The following is a 19820-nucleotide window of genomic DNA, read 5'->3' on the forward strand; positions in this document are numbered from 1 at the left end:
GAACCCCCTGAATTTCTTCGACTATTTGCAGGGCTCGTCATATACCATAGAAACATAGGATATACGAAGAAGTAGCAGATAGAGTATTGGATTATGTGCAGTTATGAATTACATGCTGGATGCATATTACACAGCAAATGCACTACAGGCTGCTCCTAGCAAGTGTTTTTGTAGCTCTCCTCAGTGCACAGTCATGACTAAGCGAGGAAAATCTGCATCCGGAATCGTCCTGTATGCCACAAACATGCCGCATGTCTTGAATAATGGAATACCGAACATACAAAAAAAGCACGGTAAAAGTTTATTACAATGCATAGTACACGGCAGTCAAGTGTATGTCTAGCTAATACAGCGGTTTCGACGTGCCCTTGCAACAAAGCTGGTGTCTGCATTTCTCACCACCCACGGGTGCATTAAGGCTTGATCAAGGGTCATCCTCTCTTGAGGAACAAGCTGAAGAAACTGGAAAGATTAGGAATCAATTAGACGGCCAGAATCACAGAAATCGGCACACCAGATACGTGGCTTGTTTTTCTAAACTGCTCAGTGCTAGGAACGCTTCTACCTTGCGGTGGGATGTTTCTTTTCCTATGTAATTTAATCTCGCTTAAGAGACTCCCAAAAAATCGGAGTTCTCAGTAGAGAACGGCGCGCCAGGAGGCTTTGCACCTATTTTTGTCATATTGCGTTCGACACGGGCGCAGTTCACATGTAAAGTAAGCGTCCAGTGGTCGCCCAACACACCACCTGCAAGTGGACTGACGTCACTTACATTCTTTGCTCACTCCACCAAGGTTACACCAAGCTAGCCTGCCTTACAAAATTTATATCTTTTAAGATACAAACGGCTTGTCCCATGGCGCATACATTTTGAGGTATAAACGCTATACCGTGCTCAAGGTATACTAACTTTATGGTTCCTTTAAATAGTCAGCAAACTAGGAAGATAGGTTTTATTGAACTGCTACGAATCAAGTGTGGGCCAGATGGAAGTAAAAGATGCTGATGCAGCACACTATGAGATACCCAGAGGCAGATTTGAAGTGCGGAATCTTGAAAAACCGACACAGTGCAAAAAGGTGGCTTCCTTTGCACTGTCATATGCTGCAGAAATTATCACAGCCCCACCCTTTGGATTTAGCAGGGATTGGGCATTTAAAAAGTAGATAAATTGTTGTATAAGTTATCACCCATTAAGAAGGCTCATCAGCAAATCATAAAAATGCACAGTGCAAGGTATAGCACACAACATTGAGCGTTTGATTAAAGATTTTTATCGAAGCCCCTTTTAGATACACAGAATAGCACAAATATTCATTTAAAAACGAACTGCCCACAGTTCAGTTTGGCTATGGCAATCTTGTTGTTGTCTACGTAGACCAACAGAGAAAGCAAACTCGGAATGTACATACTAAGCCATTTAATACTCGCAAGTGGAAACCTTACCCTATCAATGAAGTCCATGGCTTCAAGTGATACATGATCAGGGTACTGCATGTCAATTTCAAGAATGCGCGTGTAAGTCTCCTCCGAGGTCTTCGACTCGAAGGGAGGTCTTCCCACTAGTAACTCGTAAGTCAGGACCCCCATAGACCACAGATCAACCTGTTCATCGTACACGCTTCCTTGTAGCATTTCCGGGGGAATGTAGTCCCTGGTGCCACATATGGTGTTCCTCCTGAAAATCAGAAAAAAAAAGTGTCGTATCGTTTGCAAGGCCCTCAATATAACTGGGGTGCCCCAGGTTGAAAAATTCAACTGTCAGTCCCTGAACTATGGTTTCTGCTACGAAAGGCAAGAAATCCTACTTCCGACTCGGTCACCGCAAAAACGAAGGGGTAAAAGCTAGAACAGCGGTGTGTCCCGGCCATCGCGCGTGGGCCTTATTTTTCCATGGGAGTAACACTGCAGCCAAGGACGCAAGGTTTCAAGTATCCAATCGCCATGAGAAACATAAATATGTACCTGGAGGATGGTGCATGAACGGACCAGCCAAAATCTGCTATTTTCAACTCCCCGTGATAGCCCAGCAAGAGATTTTCTGGCTTGATGTCCCTGTGGATAACTTTCTTGCTGTGGCAGTACTTGAGTGCATCGCACATCTGGTAGAGGTACTGCATGAAGAGTCAGAAGGAAATAAGTCATGCAGCTGAACTAAAAGCAGGCAAACAGCAAAATGTCATGGGCGAAAGCAATCAAATCCCCATTCAAACGCACCCATGAATGGAGACATTGTCACACTACCAATCGCAATCAGCAGAAATACGTCCAGGCAGACAGAGAAACTAAATTTCACGTTATAATTGAATTAATTTTCGTGTGTGCAACAACAAGTCAACAACAAACAAAACAAAAAGGCGTGAGAATCCACAAGTGAGGAACGTGAGAGCACACCGGCAATAAAGAGATTCGCTTTCATACCGTGGCTGCTCTGGTTTCATCAAACACATTGCACCTCTGGAGCTCTTTGAACAGCGCTCCCCTCGGAGCATATTCGAGGATCAGGTATACTTTGGTTTTATCGTGAAAGTAGCCGTACAGCCGCAAGATGTGAGGATGCCTGTGGGCGAGTGATGACACAAAATGCAGCATATCTGCGTGAATGCTGAGAGGATTAGTAAATACCTGAGATGCGACTGGATTTCAATCTCCCGCCTAAGCTGATGTTCAACTCCATACACTTGCAACTGAGCTTTGAACAGTACCTGTGGGAAGAAATTGACGAAAGTAGGCCCCGGAAACCCCACTCAGACTAAACACGGGAGTGGAAGAGCTGGGCTTGTTACTTCATGGAATTCTTGTATCCTGGCTCACAGTATGGGGTAGTCTCTTGACGAGGGCGTCCCAGAGAACGTGTCATTGAATTATAATAAAAACAACTGCGCCACCTAGAATCATGCGGTCAACAGCATTTGTTCTTGCTAGGCTTTTCTCGTCTAACTTTTTATTATGTCAAATTTTATTAACTAAACTCCAAAATTTGCGAAGTAAAGGTCGCTTTTTTACCCCTCAAGTGTGAAGTGCGTGCAGAATCTACTCTTCATGAAAACTGACACGGATATTGAGGAGATATCCCATCTGAAAAAATAGCCGGACATCATGCAATTCGGAGCGTCCAGAGCCAGGCGCTCACGACATTTTGGTCGCCCTGGTTGCCGGTCCCTCGAAAGGAGGTTACTAAACTCGGCCCACAGAGGGACACACTCTTAAAAATGAACTTCACCGCATAGCACGCTCCTAGCCAACCATAATTACGAATGATATCGTTATCTGCCCTGATTTGTTGAAAACGGGAGGCGTACACCTTTTTTGTGACACTCATAATTGTCACACCTCCCGTTTTGAAAAAATCAGGGCAGATGACCATATGATTCGAGATTATGGTTGGATAGGAGTGGTGTTATGCGGTGAAGTTCATTTCTAAGAGTGTAGTAGAAAGAGGTAAGAGCTCATTGCATCCGGCTTCTGCTGGGATCATGCCTTCCCTCTCCCAGTTTCAAGAATTGCCACTTCAACTATCCCTCTGATCGCTGGGTTTATACCTCCTTTCTTCAGATTGACAGCGAGGGTGCTGAAATAGTCGTGCACTTAATGATCATAAACTTAGTAAATCCTGCACGCGCTTCACATTGGTGGGGTAAAAAGGAGAGCTTTACTTGGCAAATGAGTTCAGTTGGTAAGAATCAACGTGATACAACTGGCATTCACATCAGGAGGTTGTAAAAACATATGGTGTTCACCGCATGATTCTGGGTGGCGTAGTTGTTTTTATTATAATTCAACGACACGTTTTCCGGGACACCCTGTGTATGGACTGTAATGGTAGTCTTCGCAAGGACCCAACTTTCGTGGATTTTGTAATAACATTCGTTACTGGGAATATGTGTAACAGTGACAGAAAAGCACGGGAAGAGTCCCTATAATGTAAAAGCCTGAGTCTGGGCACACAGAGGGACGACACGAACACACGACTCAAACTTGTCTGAGTCCTGTGTTCGTGTCGTCCCTCTGTGTGCCCATTATGGCGTTCATCCACCAGCTGACCTGCATATACACCATCTTGTCACAGGAAGAGTGCATTTTATAGTTGCAATCACTATTTTAAACGTGCCTTTGTAACATTTTCAATCACTAAACATCGATTCCAGACTCCTTCCAACAACATTTGCACATCTCACACTCCCTCTCAACTTTTGAATGCAAGATTAAGAGGCGGTTGCATCAGTTCCAGTCGATTTCAAGACTATTATTTTACTGCTCGTAGTTGACTGTTTGCCAAAATTCCCTCTCTGAAAGAACGGCACTCTCCCTAAGAACCAATGAGGGCGCGACCTCGAAAAAAGAAACTCTGTGGCCATGCGAGCGTCTGGACGGAGCCTTTCTCCCCTCTGGCCGCAGCCCTCTCACTCCTCTGGTTAGGGGGAGTGATGTCACACTGCTAGAGCTTATGCAGGTGCAGAGGCATCGCTGATCTTTCAAGTTCACAATGGTATCGGTTTCATATAATTGGGTTTCCGGATGCAAACGTGGAACCAAGGAAGGGCTTGGCCTCACGGGGACACGGAGAATTCTCGCTGTCCTACAAAGCCCCAGACTTCAGTTTCAAAGTTTTATAATCCATGACATGTTGCAAGCACTCTGGAACTGCCCTTCAATGTCTTATCTAAAGATCTGCGTGTGACGGAAGAAAAAAATTCACATTGTTTCCCACTGGTTTCATCTATACATCTTACATGACACCAGTGAAGACGGTGACAGAGTGAAGAATCCCAGTTCAGTAACCCATCAATCAATCTACACTCTAAGAAAAAAAGGGTGTGAAAAGGTGGTAACTTTTTACCACCTATAGTTACCACCTAGGCCAACATAGCGTCTGATAAAGGGTGTAAAAGGGTAGTAAAAGCAATTATCATATATCCAAATGGCTACAAAAAGGCGTACGCCCCCCTCGCTCACCGAACCAGAAGCGGTAACCCTATCATTCGTAGGTCGCAGGTAGAACTTTGCAACCTTTTAGGCACAATATATGCGACAACTATTACCTCCTAATAGGCGTAACTGCTCCACCCTTTTTTTATAAGAGTGTAGATGAGTATTGATCTAAAATAGTATCCGAGGGATTTTGCGGGGGGGGGGGGATATACTTTTATTAGAGGGAAAGGTCTGCCAGACCAAATTAGCTAGCAGGGAATTAGCTAATATATTTAGCTATGGAATTATTTCTGCTCAGTAAGACAGCCCTGCTTATGCGCGTGCACTGCGGCACGGATTACCTTGGGTGCGCCGGACAAGGATATCTCCATGCTTAATCGATGGTGCTGGATGAGGACGACAGTGGACACCGTCGGCCCCACTCCAAGACTGGTTTTGGCCCTTTATGCTACCCACATGGGTCTGTTTTTGGCGTATGTTTTGGCGTATGTTTTTGGCACATGGGTCTCTAACGAACGACCCTCGGCACGGCCGAGGGTCGTTCGCTAGAGACCCGCCATAGGATACGACGCGAATGTGAGAAAGGTACATCGTGAGGGAACTACATTGCTCCAACAAAGCGATTCTCCAGCGAGGTTCCATAGAGCCTGTCCTGATGTGCATAATGATAAACGGAACGCTGCCAGGGACACGGACGAGGAAGTGCACAAACGAACTGCTGACTCTCAACTAACAGAAGTTTACTTACAAAAACAACACACAAGGAATGTGACAACACCTTATCACAATAGCAAAACAGAAAAACTAGCTGCTCAACTAGAGCACCACTCCATCAGGACACCTGGCTCTTCACTGCAAGACCTGTGGGTGCTTCTCGCTATTGAATAATACCACAATAGAGGGAAGGTTCAAAACTCGCGTTGCTCGGGAAATTCTAGAGACCTTCTTAATCACAACGTCAGAGGAAGATCACTGTGTTAGCTCAGTCATTGTCACTCTTATCAGCCGAAATGGAATATCTTGGAACGTGCCCGGATCGCAATCATGTGTTGAGCAGCTAGTTTTTCTGTTTTGCTATTGTGATAAGGTGTTGTCACATTCCTTGTGTCTTGTTTTTGTATTTAAATGTGTATTGCAAGTAAACTTCTGTTAGTTGAGAGTCAGTAGTTCGTTTGTGCACTTCCTCGTCCGTGTCCCTGGCTGCGTTCCGTTTATCATTATGTACAGTTACCAACTACCCCGCATTTCTACGCTCGTCCTGATGTCCGACAAGCTCAACTGTGCTATGTTATTGTGTGGTACTAGTGCAGTAGTAGTATGGTACTTGAAGTGGCTCGAACCATGGGCTGGAGCCCATTGCATTAACAAAAAGTAACACCTACCTTCAGTGCAACGATGAACTTGCTCTGCTTCTCTCGAGCAAGATACACGTTGCCAAACTTTCCGCTTCCAAGTGGCCTGCCAATGTCAAAATCATTAATAGTCCATTCCAAGCATGTCCTGCAAATAAAAAGGAGATGAGCACCTTCACATCTTAATATAAAAGTATTCCAACGCTAACCTCCTCCTTTGGGGCTTCCGAACCCCTTGAGACCTTTGCTGTGCACCATTTGTGGGCGTATTAGCGTATCTTGGCTATTCAGAAGACCAAAGAAGTAAGAAATGTAGAGAGGGTTTCGTTAACTACAAATAGCGCACCAGTAACTCAAGCAATGAACTACAAACAGAAGACAAAACTAGTGCAGCCACATTCGACATACTAACCACGTTTTCCTTGTCTGCCATGTTTACATAACCTGCAAGAAAGAGTATCAGATTGCCTTTGGTCATTGGCCGTCTTGGCGCATTATGGTCGTAGCTACCGCTGCGCCAATAAAACCGAATCGTCATCATCTTTTGTCATTGCTGTCATGGAATCTCATAACTTCAAATTCTCCTCCCCTGGCATCTCACTGGATAACATGGATCCAACGAACCAACCCGCATCATCATTAAATATGACAAACACAAAATAACACACAGTCGCTTAGCGATGCTGCGACACTTTACTAGACCTGGAGTAGCTTGTCCTGCAGCGAGCGGGCTCACATCTCCATTTTTTTCCTATCATCATCATCAACGCCCACTGTTAAACTTCCCATAAAAAAAGAAAGAAAAATGGACACCAAGTGCCTGGGCGCTTAACGAGTTGTACACTCTAGCTTCCCTTACGAAAAAGTCAGATCTGATTTTTATCTGACCTGATCACAACTTCCAGATCTGTTTTTGATCAGGAATTGGGACATTTCCAGATCTGGCTTTCTTGTCAGGCCAGATCTGGAAATGTCCCAATTCCTGATCTGTCTGGTATCTGGCCTGATTAATATGCCAGATCTGGAAATGTCCCAATTCCTGATCTGTCTGGTATCTGGCCTGACTAGATCTGCTTGTATATCAGGCCAGATCTGACTGCAAACAGTGTCCCACATAAAATATTCACAAAGATGTAAAGAAGGTGGATATCACACCACAAAGGTAGAAAACAGCATATGTATGTTGTTTTCTACTTTTGCAGTGTGGTACCACTTTTTGAAACCATTGTGCATTTCAGTAGGACACACTGTGTGAGGCCAGATCTGGCCTTATATAGTTATTGCAGTTGTGTGGTAGGTCGCAGTACTTTTCTCTTATACCTCATTATTTAATTTGCAAAGACATACCAGCTAACACATGAACTTGTGCATTAAGGGCCAGAACTTGTGCATTGGAAATAATTGCTTTGCCGCAGGATCTAAAGAAATGTGTGAGGGTCCTTGACTGTGTCTGCTTATCGCCCAACTTTACAGAACTGAATTTGTAGTGAACTCCACTTTTACTGGTTAGCATGTAAAATAAACGTGAACAGTCGTACACTGATATTTGTTGTTGCTGTTTGACGACCGGGACTGAGAGACCTTAACTAGTTCCGCTCCTGTCTCTCTTCTCCATTATTCTTTCTAGATCACTAGTCGTTCGCACCGGAGATTAATTGCGACGGTTAATTATCACGAAAGATTCGTCCAACGTGAATTGCATCACACAGGACATGCTCGTAAAGGGCACGATCATTCCGATGAGTTCCGGATCCGGCCTGTCCGGACCTTATATGGTCGTCAATCCGGATCGGACCTTGTCTGGTCGGAAATGGTTCCAGTTGATCTGGACAGGTGTCCGGATAATACTGATGAATCCGGACTAACACAGACTGGTTTCCGGATCTGCGTCCGGCACCTGTCGGTTAAACACAGATAAAACCGGATATACCATGCTCGCTTTCAGATCTGACCCGATCTGGCATGAATCCGGGCTCGTGTCCGGCCGATCTGGAATTTTCGTACGGGTTATACACTAACTTGTACACTCTCGCATAATTTGACAAACATTTTGCAATCATTCCCAACTGGTAGATTAGGGGTTGATAATAGCAAATTTTGAGCTTTACCAGTTCGGGATCCCTCCGGGAGACTTGGCTCCAGCGTGCACGGCACTGCAAGTATAGTGTTGATCATGTAGGCTGATGAGATGCAAAAGGACACTTTAGGCTCAAAACGCCCAGCGGCATAGTTATATTAGCGGTAAATCTCCGACCAGATCTTGAAAGATTTAATCCCCCACTGCCTTTCATCACTACTTCAGCGCATTGCACACTGTTAGCCTGTCATGAGCCAAGTCAGAGAATGGGCAACGCGGAAGCACAAACACGTACAGTTTCGAGTCTCGTGCACATTTGTGTCTCTGTCTCGCCAAGAGTCTGGCTTTGTCCATGATGGCCTGTATAGCAAATTTTGAGCCTTACCAGTTCCGGATCCCTCCGGGAGACTTGGCTCCAGCGTGCACGGCACTGCAAGTATAGTGTTGATCATGTAGGCTGATGAGATGCAAAAGGACACTTTAGGCTCAAAACGCAGAGCGGCATAGTTATATTAGCGGTAAATCTCCGACCAGATCTTGAAAGATTTAATCCCCCACTGCCTTTCATCACTACTTCAGCGCATTGCACACTGTTAGCCCGTCATGAGCCAAGTCAGAGAATGGGCAACGCGGAAGCACAAACACGTACAGTTTCGAGTCTCGTGCACATTTGTGTCTCTGTCTCGCCAAGAGTCTGGCTTTGTCCATGATGGCCTGTATAGCAAATTTTGAGCTTTACCAGTTCGGGATCCCTCCGGGAGACTTGGCTCCAGCGTGCACGGCACTGCAAGTATAGTGTTGATCATGTAGGCTGATGAGATGCAAAAGGACACTTTAGGCTCAAAACGCCCAGCGGCATAGTTATATTAGCGGTAAATCTCCGACCAGATCTTGAAAGATTTAATCCCCCACTGCCTTTCATCACTACTTCAGCGCATTGCACACTGTTAGCCTGTCATGAGCCAAGTCAGAGAATGGGCAACGCGGAAGCACAAACACGTACAGTTTCGAGTCTCGTGCACATTTGTGTCTCTGTCTCGCCAAGAGTCTGGCTTTGTCCATGATGGCCTGTATAGCAAATTTTGAGCCTTACCAGTTCCGGATCCCTCCGGGAGACTTGGCTCCAGCGTGCACGGCACTGCAAGTATAGTGTTGATCATGTAGGCTGATGAGATGCAAAAGGACACTTTAGGCTCAAAACGCAGAGCGGCATAGTTATATTAGCGGTAAATCTCCGACCAGATCTTGAAAGATTTAATCCCCCACTGCCTTTCATCACTACTTCAGCGCATTGCACACTGTTAGCCCGTCATGAGCCAAGTCAGAGAATGGGCAACGCGGAAGCACAAACACGTACAGTTTCGAGTCTCGTGCACATTTGTGTCTCTGTCTCGCCAAGAGTCTGGCTTTGTCCATGATGGCCTGTATAGCAAATTTTGAGCTTTACCAGTTCGGGATCCCTCCGGGAGACTTGGCTCCAGCGTGCACGGCACTGCAAGTATAGTGTTGATCATGTAGGCTGATGAGATGCAAAAGGACACTTTAGGCTCAAAACGCCCAGCGGCATAGTTATATTAGCGGTAAATCTCCGACCAGATCTTGAAAGATTTAATCCCCCACTGCCTTTCATCACTACTTCAGCGCATTGCACACTGTTAGCCTGTCATGAGCCAAGTCAGAGAATGGGCAACGCGGAAGCACAAACACGTACAGTTTCGAGTCTCGTGCACATTTGTGTCTCTGTCTCGCCAAGAGTCTGGCTTTGTCCATGATGGCCTGTATAGCAAATTTTGAGCTTTACCAGTTCCGGATCCCTCCGGGAGACTTGGCTCCAGCGTGCACGGCACTGCAAGTATAGTGTTGATCATGTAGGCTGATGAGATGCAAAAGGACACTTTAGGCTCAAAACGCAGAGCGGCATAGTTATATTAGCGGTAAATCTCCGACCAGATCTTGAAAGATTTAATCCCCCACTGCCTTTCATCACTACTTCAGCGCATTGCACACTGTTAGCCCGTCATGAGCCAAGTCAGAGAATGGGCAACGCGGAAGCACAAACACGTACAGTTTCGAGTCTCGTGCACATTTGTGTCTCTGTCTCGCCAAGAGTCTGGCTTTGTCCATGATGGCCTGTATAGCAAATTTTGAGCTTTACCAGTTCGGGATCCCTCCGGGAGACTTGGCTCCAGCGTGCACGGCACTGCAAGTATAGTGTTGATCATGTAGGCTGATGAGATGCAAAAGGACACTTTAGGCTCAAAACGCCCAGTGGCATAGTTAGATTAGCCGTAAATCTCCGACCAGATATTCAATCCCCCACTGCCTTTCATCACTACTTCTGCGCATTGCACACTGTTAGCCCGTCATGGAAAGGCGTCATGGAATGGGCAACGCAGAGGCAGAAACACGCACACAATAGTGAAAGTTTCAAGTCTCGTGCACATTGGTGTCTCTGCCTCGCCAAGAGCCTGGCTTTGTCAATGATGGCCTGTATTAGTATGCCATCTTATCAGTTACTTTGCTAGTGCCTTCTCATAAAAACAGTTCGAAGGAACTCGACCCCATTGTGGTTACGTTGGCAGCAATAATGTCTGCTACTACACTGTTAAAACAGAACTTCACGAAACAGCACGCTCATAGCTAACCATAATTCCGAATGATATTCTGTGTATTGATTTGTTGAAAATGGGAAGAGGCGCCTATCTGGGACACATTATGCATGTCCCAGATAGGCACCTCCCCACTGTATTGAACAAATCAGGACACAGAATGGTATCCTACGGAATGATGGTTGGCTATAGGAGCGTGCTATGTGGTGAAGTTCTGTTTTAACAGTGTACAACTACCAATAACCAACGCAAACTTCACAATTTGCGCAGTCATTTGATCATATCGTATCCACCAAAAGGCTGGATCACCACGCTGTTATACGGAACATCTCTGCCTGGTACTACACTCCAAAAACAGAACTTCACCGCATAGCACGCACTGCTCCAACCATTGCCACGAATGATTGAGTTACCGCTTGTGATTCGAAAGAGGGAGTGGGGGCGTACGCCTTTTTGTGGCAATATGGATGTATGATAAATGACACACGAAAAAGTGTACGCCTCCCTCTCTCCTCGAATCAGAAGCGATAACCCTATCATTCGTCGCAATGGTTGGCACAGAGTGTGCTATGCGGTGAAGTTCAGTTTTTAGAGTGCAGGGTTCTCATGCATTCAACAAAAACTGTCGATCCGCACCAAGTGCACTCAAATTTCCTACACTATTGAAACGGAACTTCATCGCATAACGCACTCCCGAGTCCCAACCAACCATCATCCCGAATGACGTTGCTCTCTCATTTGTTGAAAACGGGATTCACCCACCTATTTTGGACGCACTATGGAAAATGCAAAGTGGGGTGGCAGTGACGAGAGGAATTCGATGCTTGACCCAACAGTTCTGTTATTAATGTACACGAGATCAGGGAATAACAATTAAAAAATCGGAATCTAGAAATACACACACACACAAATAAAGAGTTACGGCCGATGAGCGTCCAAAATATGCGTATCCAAATTTTCGATAAATCAGGAGGCAGAAGGATATTCTCATTTACAGTTGGATCTGAGAAACGTTATGCGGTGAAGTTGTCTTTTAACAGTGTACCAACTACACCATAAAAATGGAGCTTCACCGCATAACATGATCGAGGCCATTCAAATGATGGTCAGTCTCCCGATTTACCTGACAAGAAATGCGCTTATAAGCGCATTTCTTGTCAGGTAAATCGGGAGACTTCGGGAGGATATATAAAGCATTGTAGAAAAGGCACACACCTCCCGCTTTCAACAATTACAAGACAGAAGGATATCGCTCTAAGCGATGGTCGCACATGATGTGAAAAGCCAGAGTCTGGGCAACAATTAGAGGGACGTTTTGTGTGCTTGTCCTGTCCCTCTAGTTGTTGCCCAGACCGACCTGCTTCTATGGCATACTCTCAGTCGCACATGAGCATGTTATGCAGTGAAGTTATGTATTTAGAGCGTATAGCAATAGTACACTCTTAAAAATGAACTTCACCGCATAGCACGCTCCTAGCCAACCATAATCTCGAATGATATCGTTATCTTCCCTGATTTGTTGAAAACGGTAGGCGTACGCCTTTTTTGTGACAATTATGAACAGCTTAAGTGTCACAAAAAAGGCGTACGCCTCCCGTTTTCAACAAATCAGGGCAGATAACGATATCATTCGAGATTATGGTTGGCTAGGAGCGTGCTATGCGGTGAAGTTCATTTTTAAGAGTGTACGCTGTACTCAGTAACAGAAGGGTGGGAATCAAGAAACTAGTGCACTCTAGCATATGAAGCATTACTTTCGCAACGAGTCACCCCGTTTAACGTACAAACTCTAGCACTGCCAGTGATTTGGTTCACGTAAGAAAAAGCATGGATATGGTACTGGCAGAGGTGATCTTTCATTACAAGTTTAAGCATGTACTCTCTCCATCAACAATGCAGATGTCAGATGCAAAGTTAGCAGCCCCACTATGTAGATCCTACGCAGGTGCTTTTACGCTTCTGCTATTCGGTTGACTTCGCAGTCGTTACAATCACTGAAAGCGCGTTCCTACAAAACGTCGTTTCTTAGTGTAAGAAAAATGACCTGTGTCTTCTTCCATCGGAGGCGTCGTGTCCATTAAGTGTTCAACATCCATGAGATCCGTGATATCCATGACAAGCGACACAGCCAATGTACTGAGAGACTTCAAAATGGTAGTAATTAAGTGAGCTTCCAAAGTCCCGTTCTCAAATCAGGCACAACCTGCAATAAAGTGATTAGAAGGACGTCCTATTGAGCGCGCAGGCGGTGGACGAGGGCTACTACGCAACCCAGACTACCGATATTTTCAAACGTACAACGAACTACAGAAGGAATTTTCGTCTAAATTCGAAAATTCGTTCACATGTAATGAAATTTTCGTCTAAAGACGAAAATTCGTTCACAGAATGTTCATCTCTATCGCTGTAATTCCGTGAGAGCTCTGGCTATAGGCGCTATCAGTCTGTACGCCTACACGTACCATAGATTTCACTGCACTTTGCATAACCTTCATTTTCGCAACATATGAGAAATTTAACATAAACACAATTAAACAGGTTAATATGAACACACAACAACAAAGGATTTCGTTGGTTTCGTTGAACCAAGGCGTCCTTCGTTAGACCCCGTTCATGAAAAAATATATATATATATCGAGATGCTGCATTAGTGCTCTTGCAAATACATTCCACACCTTCGATAACATTCTAAAACAAGTGCAACTCACCGAAAACCCCGACCACAAGCAAGGGATACCAGGCACAAATCTACACTGGCTCACGGGACATTCGTCCTGACCGCTAGCAGGCCAGCAGCGGATCTATTTATTGGCTCGAGGCGCTGAACCGTTGAACTCAAATTTTCGCATGAGCACGATGACAATAGGAATGAGCGAGCTCCATCGCTGCATCGGTTGCGCCCTCTACGCCAAGATGCTTCCTCCTCCGTCCTTGGCTTCGACAACGCAAGCAAGGATACGCTCAAAGAAACAAAACCACACCTACTATAGCATGGGAACAGGCCTGAGATGTCATAATAGGAACCTCTGGGCACCCATACAGTGCGCAATGTCCGCATCCAGAAAAAAAATTGGTAGTTGGTGGGGGTTTGCACGCTTGCCTCCCTCTAAAAGCGCTTTGCTGAATTCTTTGGAAAAAGTCCTGGGAATGTCCATGCAGCGTAGCCCGTCCTTGGACATGGAGGTGGAGCGAGAAGCTTCACCATTTGGCTTGGCTTGGCTGCAGGATTCGCCACTGTCGCTCTGATTGGGGAGGGGTAGTGTGCGGTTTCGGTTTCTCCCAGGGAGGTTCACTGAAGCACGGCGAATGCTATTAGTGCTTCTGACTTGCAATTGTGCGGCCTGTTCCCATGCTATAGTAGGTGTGGTTTTGTTTCTATGAGCGTATCCTTGCTTGCGTTGTTGAAGCCAAGGACGGACGAGGAAGCATCTTGGTGTAGAGGGCGCAACCGATGCAGCGATGGAGCTCGCTCATTCCTATTGCCATCGTGCTCATGCGAAAATTTGAGTTCAACGGTTCAGCGCCTCGAGCCAATAAATAAATCCGCTGCTGGCCTGCTAGCGGTCAGGACGAATGTCCCGTGAGCCAGTGTAGATTTGGGCCTGGTATCCCTTGCTTGTGGTGGGGTTTTCGGTGAGTTGCACTTGTTTTAGAATGTTATCGAAGGTGTGGAATGTATTTGCAAGAGCACTAATACAGCATGTTGATTTTTCTTTTTTTTTTTTTCATCGGCGGGGTCTAACGAAGGACGCTGCTGGTTCAACGAAACCAACGAAATCTTTGTTGTTGTGTGTTCATATTAACCTGTTTAATTGTGTTTATGTTAAATTTCTCACATGTTGCGAATATGAAGGTTATGCAAAGTTCAGTGAAATCTATGGTACGTGTAGGCATATAGGCTGATAGCGCCCATAGCAAGAGCTATCACGGAATTACAGCGATAGAGATGAACATTCTGTGAACGATAAAGACGAAAATTTCTTTTGCAGTTCGTTGTACGTTTGAAAATATCAGTGGTCTGGGTTGCGTAGTAGCCCTCGTCCACCGCCTGCGCGCTCAATAGGACGTCCTTCTAATCACTTTATTGCAGGTTGTGCCTGATTTGAGAACGGGACGTTGGAAGCTCACTTAATTACTACGATTTTGAAGACTCTGAGCACAATGGCTGTGTCGCTTGTCATGGATATCACGGATCTCATGGATGTTGAACACTTAATGGACACGACGCCTCCGATGGAAGAAGACACAGGCCATTTTTCGTACACTAAGAAACAACGTTTTGTAGGACCGCGCTTTCAGTGATTGTAACGACTGCGAAGTCAACCGAATAGCAGAACCGTAAAAGCACCTGCGTAGGATCTTCATAGAGGGACTGCTAACTTTGCATCTGACATCTGCATTGTTGTTGGAGAGAGTACATGCTTAAACTTGTAATGAAACATCCCCTCTGCCAGTATCATGCCCAAGATTCGCGGACAAAAACTTAAAGCGTGCTTCGCCTGCATTACACCCATAGACGCAATGCATAAGAAACGTATAATTTCATTTTGGCGGAGAACGCCGACAGTTTTCACTGGTTCGCCACTGGATCCTGTCAGCTCTATGTTCAAGAAATTATGCCGAAAAGGAATTATCCGTATATCTATACAGGTTTTTGTTCCCCCGGCGTTTGAAATCTTACACATTGTACTCGCGTTTTGGGAAATCGAACGCTCTCTTCCTCTTAATAATAATAATAATAATTGGGTGTTTACGTCGCGAGACAACTGAGATCATGAGCGACGCCACAGCGGTCGGTCTGTGGATTGCTTTTGCCCACCTGAGGGTTCTTTAACGTGCGATGAAAGCTCATGACACGGCACCCCGTATTTAACGTCCCTCGCGGAAGACGGCGTGTCTGAGCAACTTGTACCCTGCCACCAAGTTGCTGGCGTCTTCGGCCGGGTTCCAACCCGCGATCTCGGGATCAGAAGGCGAACACGCTACCGACTGAGCCACCGAGGCCGGTTTCTCTCTCTTCCTCTTAGTATCAGTTTCTTAAACCCTTTCTGACACTGTACTTATGGCGTTAAAAAGATGTACAAAAATTCTCATGGCTGTAGTGTACCGTTATTTCATTGTGATCTGCCCGCCGATGATTTCTTTTTCATCTTTACCTCAGATGTGACCGTCATGTTTTTTGTAACTATACAATGTATGCTTACTTTTATGTTTCACACTCTTTCTTAATTTTTCCTCGCAGCACCACGGGAAAGCTTGGTTGCCACCAGTATTAAATTTGATGGGTACCTTAATGGCTGTAAAATCGTATATTTTGTCTAACGACGTTATATACCTCTATTTAGGAGAAGCGAAGGCAAGGCAAGGCAATTTTTCTTTTCTTGATGCATACACATGTCTCGGCGACAGCATGCTTAAACTGTGCATGGCCGAGCCGTTGCGCCTGCGTCATTCACGAACAAATTTGTACGTCATCTGAGTAAGGCATATCCTCCTATATGTTCAACTCACTTAAATGCGTCGAATACAAACAACGGGGATCTAGCGCATATAATCGCGTTGTGTCAATGTTTTCTTGACTTCAAGCCGATCATGACCGCGTCCCTGTGCAGAAACTTAACACATTGCCAGAAGTGCGCTTTTTGGTCCTTCCTTTAAGCAAATGCTCGCAGACATTCATCATTCTGTGCAGAGTCCTGCTTATTTTAGCGGCATGTTTTGCGCATGAAATGGTGCACCCTGAGCAAAGCTCGAGGTGACGTTGTGCTTCGCCTTCGACAAAGTACTGTCAATAGCCTAAGATAACGTTACCTCAATATTCCCATCACCATGGCGATATCCGATCATTCTTTTGTTTTCTTTTTAGTGCACACCAGGGATGCCGAACTCATTCGTGTCTGCGGGCCGCATTGAACCTTAGAGGAACCGCGCGGCCCGCATACGACTGCTTTGGGGTAGCCTGCTTCTGGTATACAGGGTGTCCCAGAAAACGTGTCATTGAATTCTAATAAAGAAACTACGCCACCTAGAATCATGGGGTCAACGGCATTTGTCCTTGCTTGGTTTTTGCCACCTCCTGATGTGCATGTCATATAACATAAGTTCAGTTTTGTAAATTTTTGCGAAGTGAACTCGGAAATTTGCCAACTAGAGGTCACTTTTTTACGCCACCAACATGAGCGTGCCGAATTTACTCAAATTCGTGATAATTCAGTGATATTCAAGATCTATCCTGTCGGAAAAAATAGCCGAAAATCATGCTTCTCGGGGCACTTGAGTATAACGCGCGAGGACTTTTTTTTTTTTTTTTTGAGCGCAATCCCCCGCAGGGGGCACTGGCTTCGGCTGGTGTTTGGTGAGTGGCGCCACCACGGACCCCAGCCCCCAGTCCCAAGGTGTTATCCGTACCGTGCCGAGGGGATGTAAGGCGAAGGGTAGAAAGCTTGAATGGTGGCGGTCGGGGCATTGGTCAAGCTCCGGCCGATGGGTTGTCAAAACTCCGGGACCTTCCCGGATGTATGAGTATGAAGTACGGGTGACTCTTTGGAATACTCGTTTCAACAAACCTGTATGGGTAAATTTTCTTCTTCTCTTGAGATCGTGGCCACGAAGCGACCACGGACCGAAGCTTTACAAAGTACATCTAAACAGTTCGTTGCCAAGTACATAGTACTGTCTAGTGCAGACTCCGAAAAAGAGAAAAACTTACCACTGGGAAAGATGTCACCATTTTTTATTGAAAAAGCGGTGGCATCCCTGTCTAAAAATATCACGGAAATAAAATGTATCAGATCTGGGGACTTGCTCATAAAATGCACCAATGAGAAAGACTGCAACCGTATATTGAACGCTCATGAAATGATGGGAGTAAAGATTGCAGCTTCGATGCATAAAACACTAAACACTTGCAGGGGTGTCATCTCAGTCTTTGAGCTGGTTGACGTGCCACCTGAAGAAATCATGATGGAGCTCAGGGATCAGGATGTCGTTGATGTACGCAAAATCAAAATCCGTAAAAATGGGGAGTACATCACCACACGAAACATAGTACTGACTTTTGACAGGCCCACACTTCCAACAAAACTAAAAGTAGGCTACCTGTCAACAGATGTGCGATTTTACATACCGAACCCGTTGCGCTGTTTTCAGTGCAACATGTTTGGACATGCTGCAGACGGGTGCCGTGGCTCTGCCTGTTGTGCACGATGTGGAAAGTCTGACCATGAGACTAAAGAATGCAAAGGGCCAGACTGCTGTGTCAACTGTTGTTCTAACCACCCATCCTACTCGAGGTCCTGTACAAAGTGGAAATACGAAAAGGAAGTCCTGCACGTTAAGGTTACACAGAACATCAGTTACCCAGAAGCCAGAAAAAAAGTAGCTCCCATCTTTTTCGAAGAATCTTTTGCCACAGCCGTAAAACAGAAAGTAAAACTAGTAACACAGTACACACAGACCGAGCAATCACTACTGACAGAAACAACCACAAATGAAGTCCAAGGAGGTGCACATCCACCTCCAGTCCCCGAAACTCCAGTGGCGTCACTAACACCGACGCCACTTCTGTCTTCACAGTCCACGGAGGTCACATCCATGGATTGCGAGGACGAGACCAGCTCTGAACGCTCCTTTGCGAGCACGAGCTCCCAAGTCCTCCAAAAGAATAGAGCTAGTCTGTCGGGGAGTGGGTCACTCCCTGATATATCTGACAAGTAGCTTGCGGCTGCGCGGAAGAAACCCACAAGACCGCGGGTCACACCTCCAACAAAAAATAGATAATGAAAGCTCTTCAAAGTCGTTTCTGACACACTTACTACTACTTTTTAGTACTGCAACTATTATGCAGCACAGGATCCTCCAATGGAATTGTCGTGGGTTTCTCTCTAACTTAGATGATGTGAACGATCTCTTCGAGACGTATAATGCTACATGTTTTTGTCTTCAAGAAACATATTTGAACAACCAAACACAAAATCCACTGCGTAGACACAACATATTTCGAAGAGATCGAATTGACGCCACCCGAGCATCTGGTTTTGTAGCGATCATCACACGACGATCTCTCCCAACAAAAGCAATTCACCTAGTTACAAACTTGGAAGCTGTAGCTGTGCAGATGTGTTTAGACAGGATCGTCACCATCTGCTCGGTATACTTGCCACCATCAGACACTATTACACAAAAAGAATTAGAAGATTTATGCAGCCAACTTCCAAGTCCTTTTATAGTTCTAGGTGACTTTAATGCTCGTAATCCACTTTGGGGCAGTACAAGAACTGACACTCGAGGGAAAATGTTAGAGAAGTTTTTATTATCAACATCCATCTGTCTCTTAAATACAGGGGCACCTACATACATACACTCTTCAAGTCAGTCTCTCTCAGCCTTAGACCTGTCTTTTTGCAGTCCATCCTTGTTCCAGGAGATAGAATGGACTGTAAAACAAAACCGACTTGGAAGTGACCACTTCCCAGTGGTGTTAAAATACCTTACACTAGTGGACACTCTGACGACACGCCCTCCGAGGTGGAAATTTGAAATAGCCGACTGGAATCAGTTTTCTGAAAAATGTGACCCCTCTCCGATTCCTATTGATAGGGTGACGATCGAGGAAGCAAGCAATCTTATTAGTAACATCATCCTTAATGCAGCAACACAGTTCATTCCCCAGACTACAGGTCGTCTCCCAAAGCGACCTAAACCCTGGTGCAATAGTGAATGCGAGGAAACTCGCAAACTTCAAAATCGGGCGTGGGGTACATTTCGGAGGTACCCCACATCACAAAATCTCCTACTTTTTAAAAAGGCAAGAGCAAGGACCAGGTGGACACGCAAGCAAGCTAAGCGGTC

At 45.5% G+C, this 19820-nt stretch overlaps 2 protein-coding genes across 18 annotated transcripts; one reads left to right on the plus strand and one right to left on the minus strand.

Moving 5' to 3' along the window:
• Positions 1–278: 278 nt before the first annotated feature.
• On the minus strand, positions 279–13804 carry LOC135400701 (aurora kinase C-like). Of its 17 annotated transcripts, none has more exons than XM_064632567.1 (17): positions 13679–13804; positions 13015–13114; positions 10427–10561; positions 10163–10207; positions 9809–9853; positions 9455–9499; positions 9101–9145; positions 8747–8791; positions 8393–8437; positions 6697–6728; positions 6494–6567; positions 6315–6432; positions 2626–2705; positions 2422–2560; positions 1966–2114; positions 1447–1678; positions 279–462 (listed from the first exon to the last, which is right to left on the minus strand). In XM_064632567.1, the coding sequence occupies exons 2-17, from the start codon at positions 13082–13084 to the stop codon at positions 340–342; spliced, it is 1422 nt and encodes a 473-aa protein (XP_064488637.1). In that variant the 5' UTR covers positions 13085–13114; positions 13679–13804; the 3' UTR covers positions 279–339. The 17 variants fall into 17 exon arrangements, with proteins under 17 accessions (XP_064488637.1, XP_064488661.1, XP_064488629.1 ...); XM_064632591.1 differs by having other exon boundaries at positions 10517–10561; positions 13015–13173; XM_064632559.1 differs by having other exon boundaries at positions 13015–13173.
• Positions 13805–17831: 4027 nt separating this feature from the next.
• On the plus strand, positions 17832–18686 carry LOC135370589 (uncharacterized). The gene has a single exon (XM_064604396.1). It carries the CDS (start codon positions 17832–17834, stop codon positions 18684–18686), a length of 855 nt encoding a protein of 284 aa, XP_064460466.1.
• Positions 18687–19820: the final 1134 nt, after the last annotated feature.

This window comes from Ornithodoros turicata, chromosome 1, assembly GCF_037126465.1.
Source record: "Ornithodoros turicata isolate Travis chromosome 1, ASM3712646v1, whole genome shotgun sequence".
NCBI lineage: Eukaryota > Metazoa > Arthropoda > Arachnida > Ixodida > Argasidae > Ornithodoros > Ornithodoros turicata.

Excerpts from the sequence above, each read along its gene's own strand:
- LOC135370589 (XM_064604396.1), top strand. The coding sequence starts at position 17,832 with ATGGGAGTAAAGATTGCAGCTTCGATGCATAAAACACTAAACACTTGC.
- LOC135400701 (XM_064632567.1), bottom strand. The coding sequence starts at position 13,084 with ATGGATATCACGGATCTCATGGATGTTGAACACTTAATGGACACGACG. Across the intron at positions 10,562-13,014 it reads TCCGATGGAAGAAGACACAG|TGCCGTGCACGCTGGAGCCA; the intron begins GTCATTTTTCTT and ends CTATACTTGCAG. Across the intron at positions 6,433-6,493 it reads CGGAAGCCCCAAAGGAGGAG|GACATGCTTGGAATGGACTA; the intron begins GTTAGCGTTGGA and ends TTTTATTTGCAG.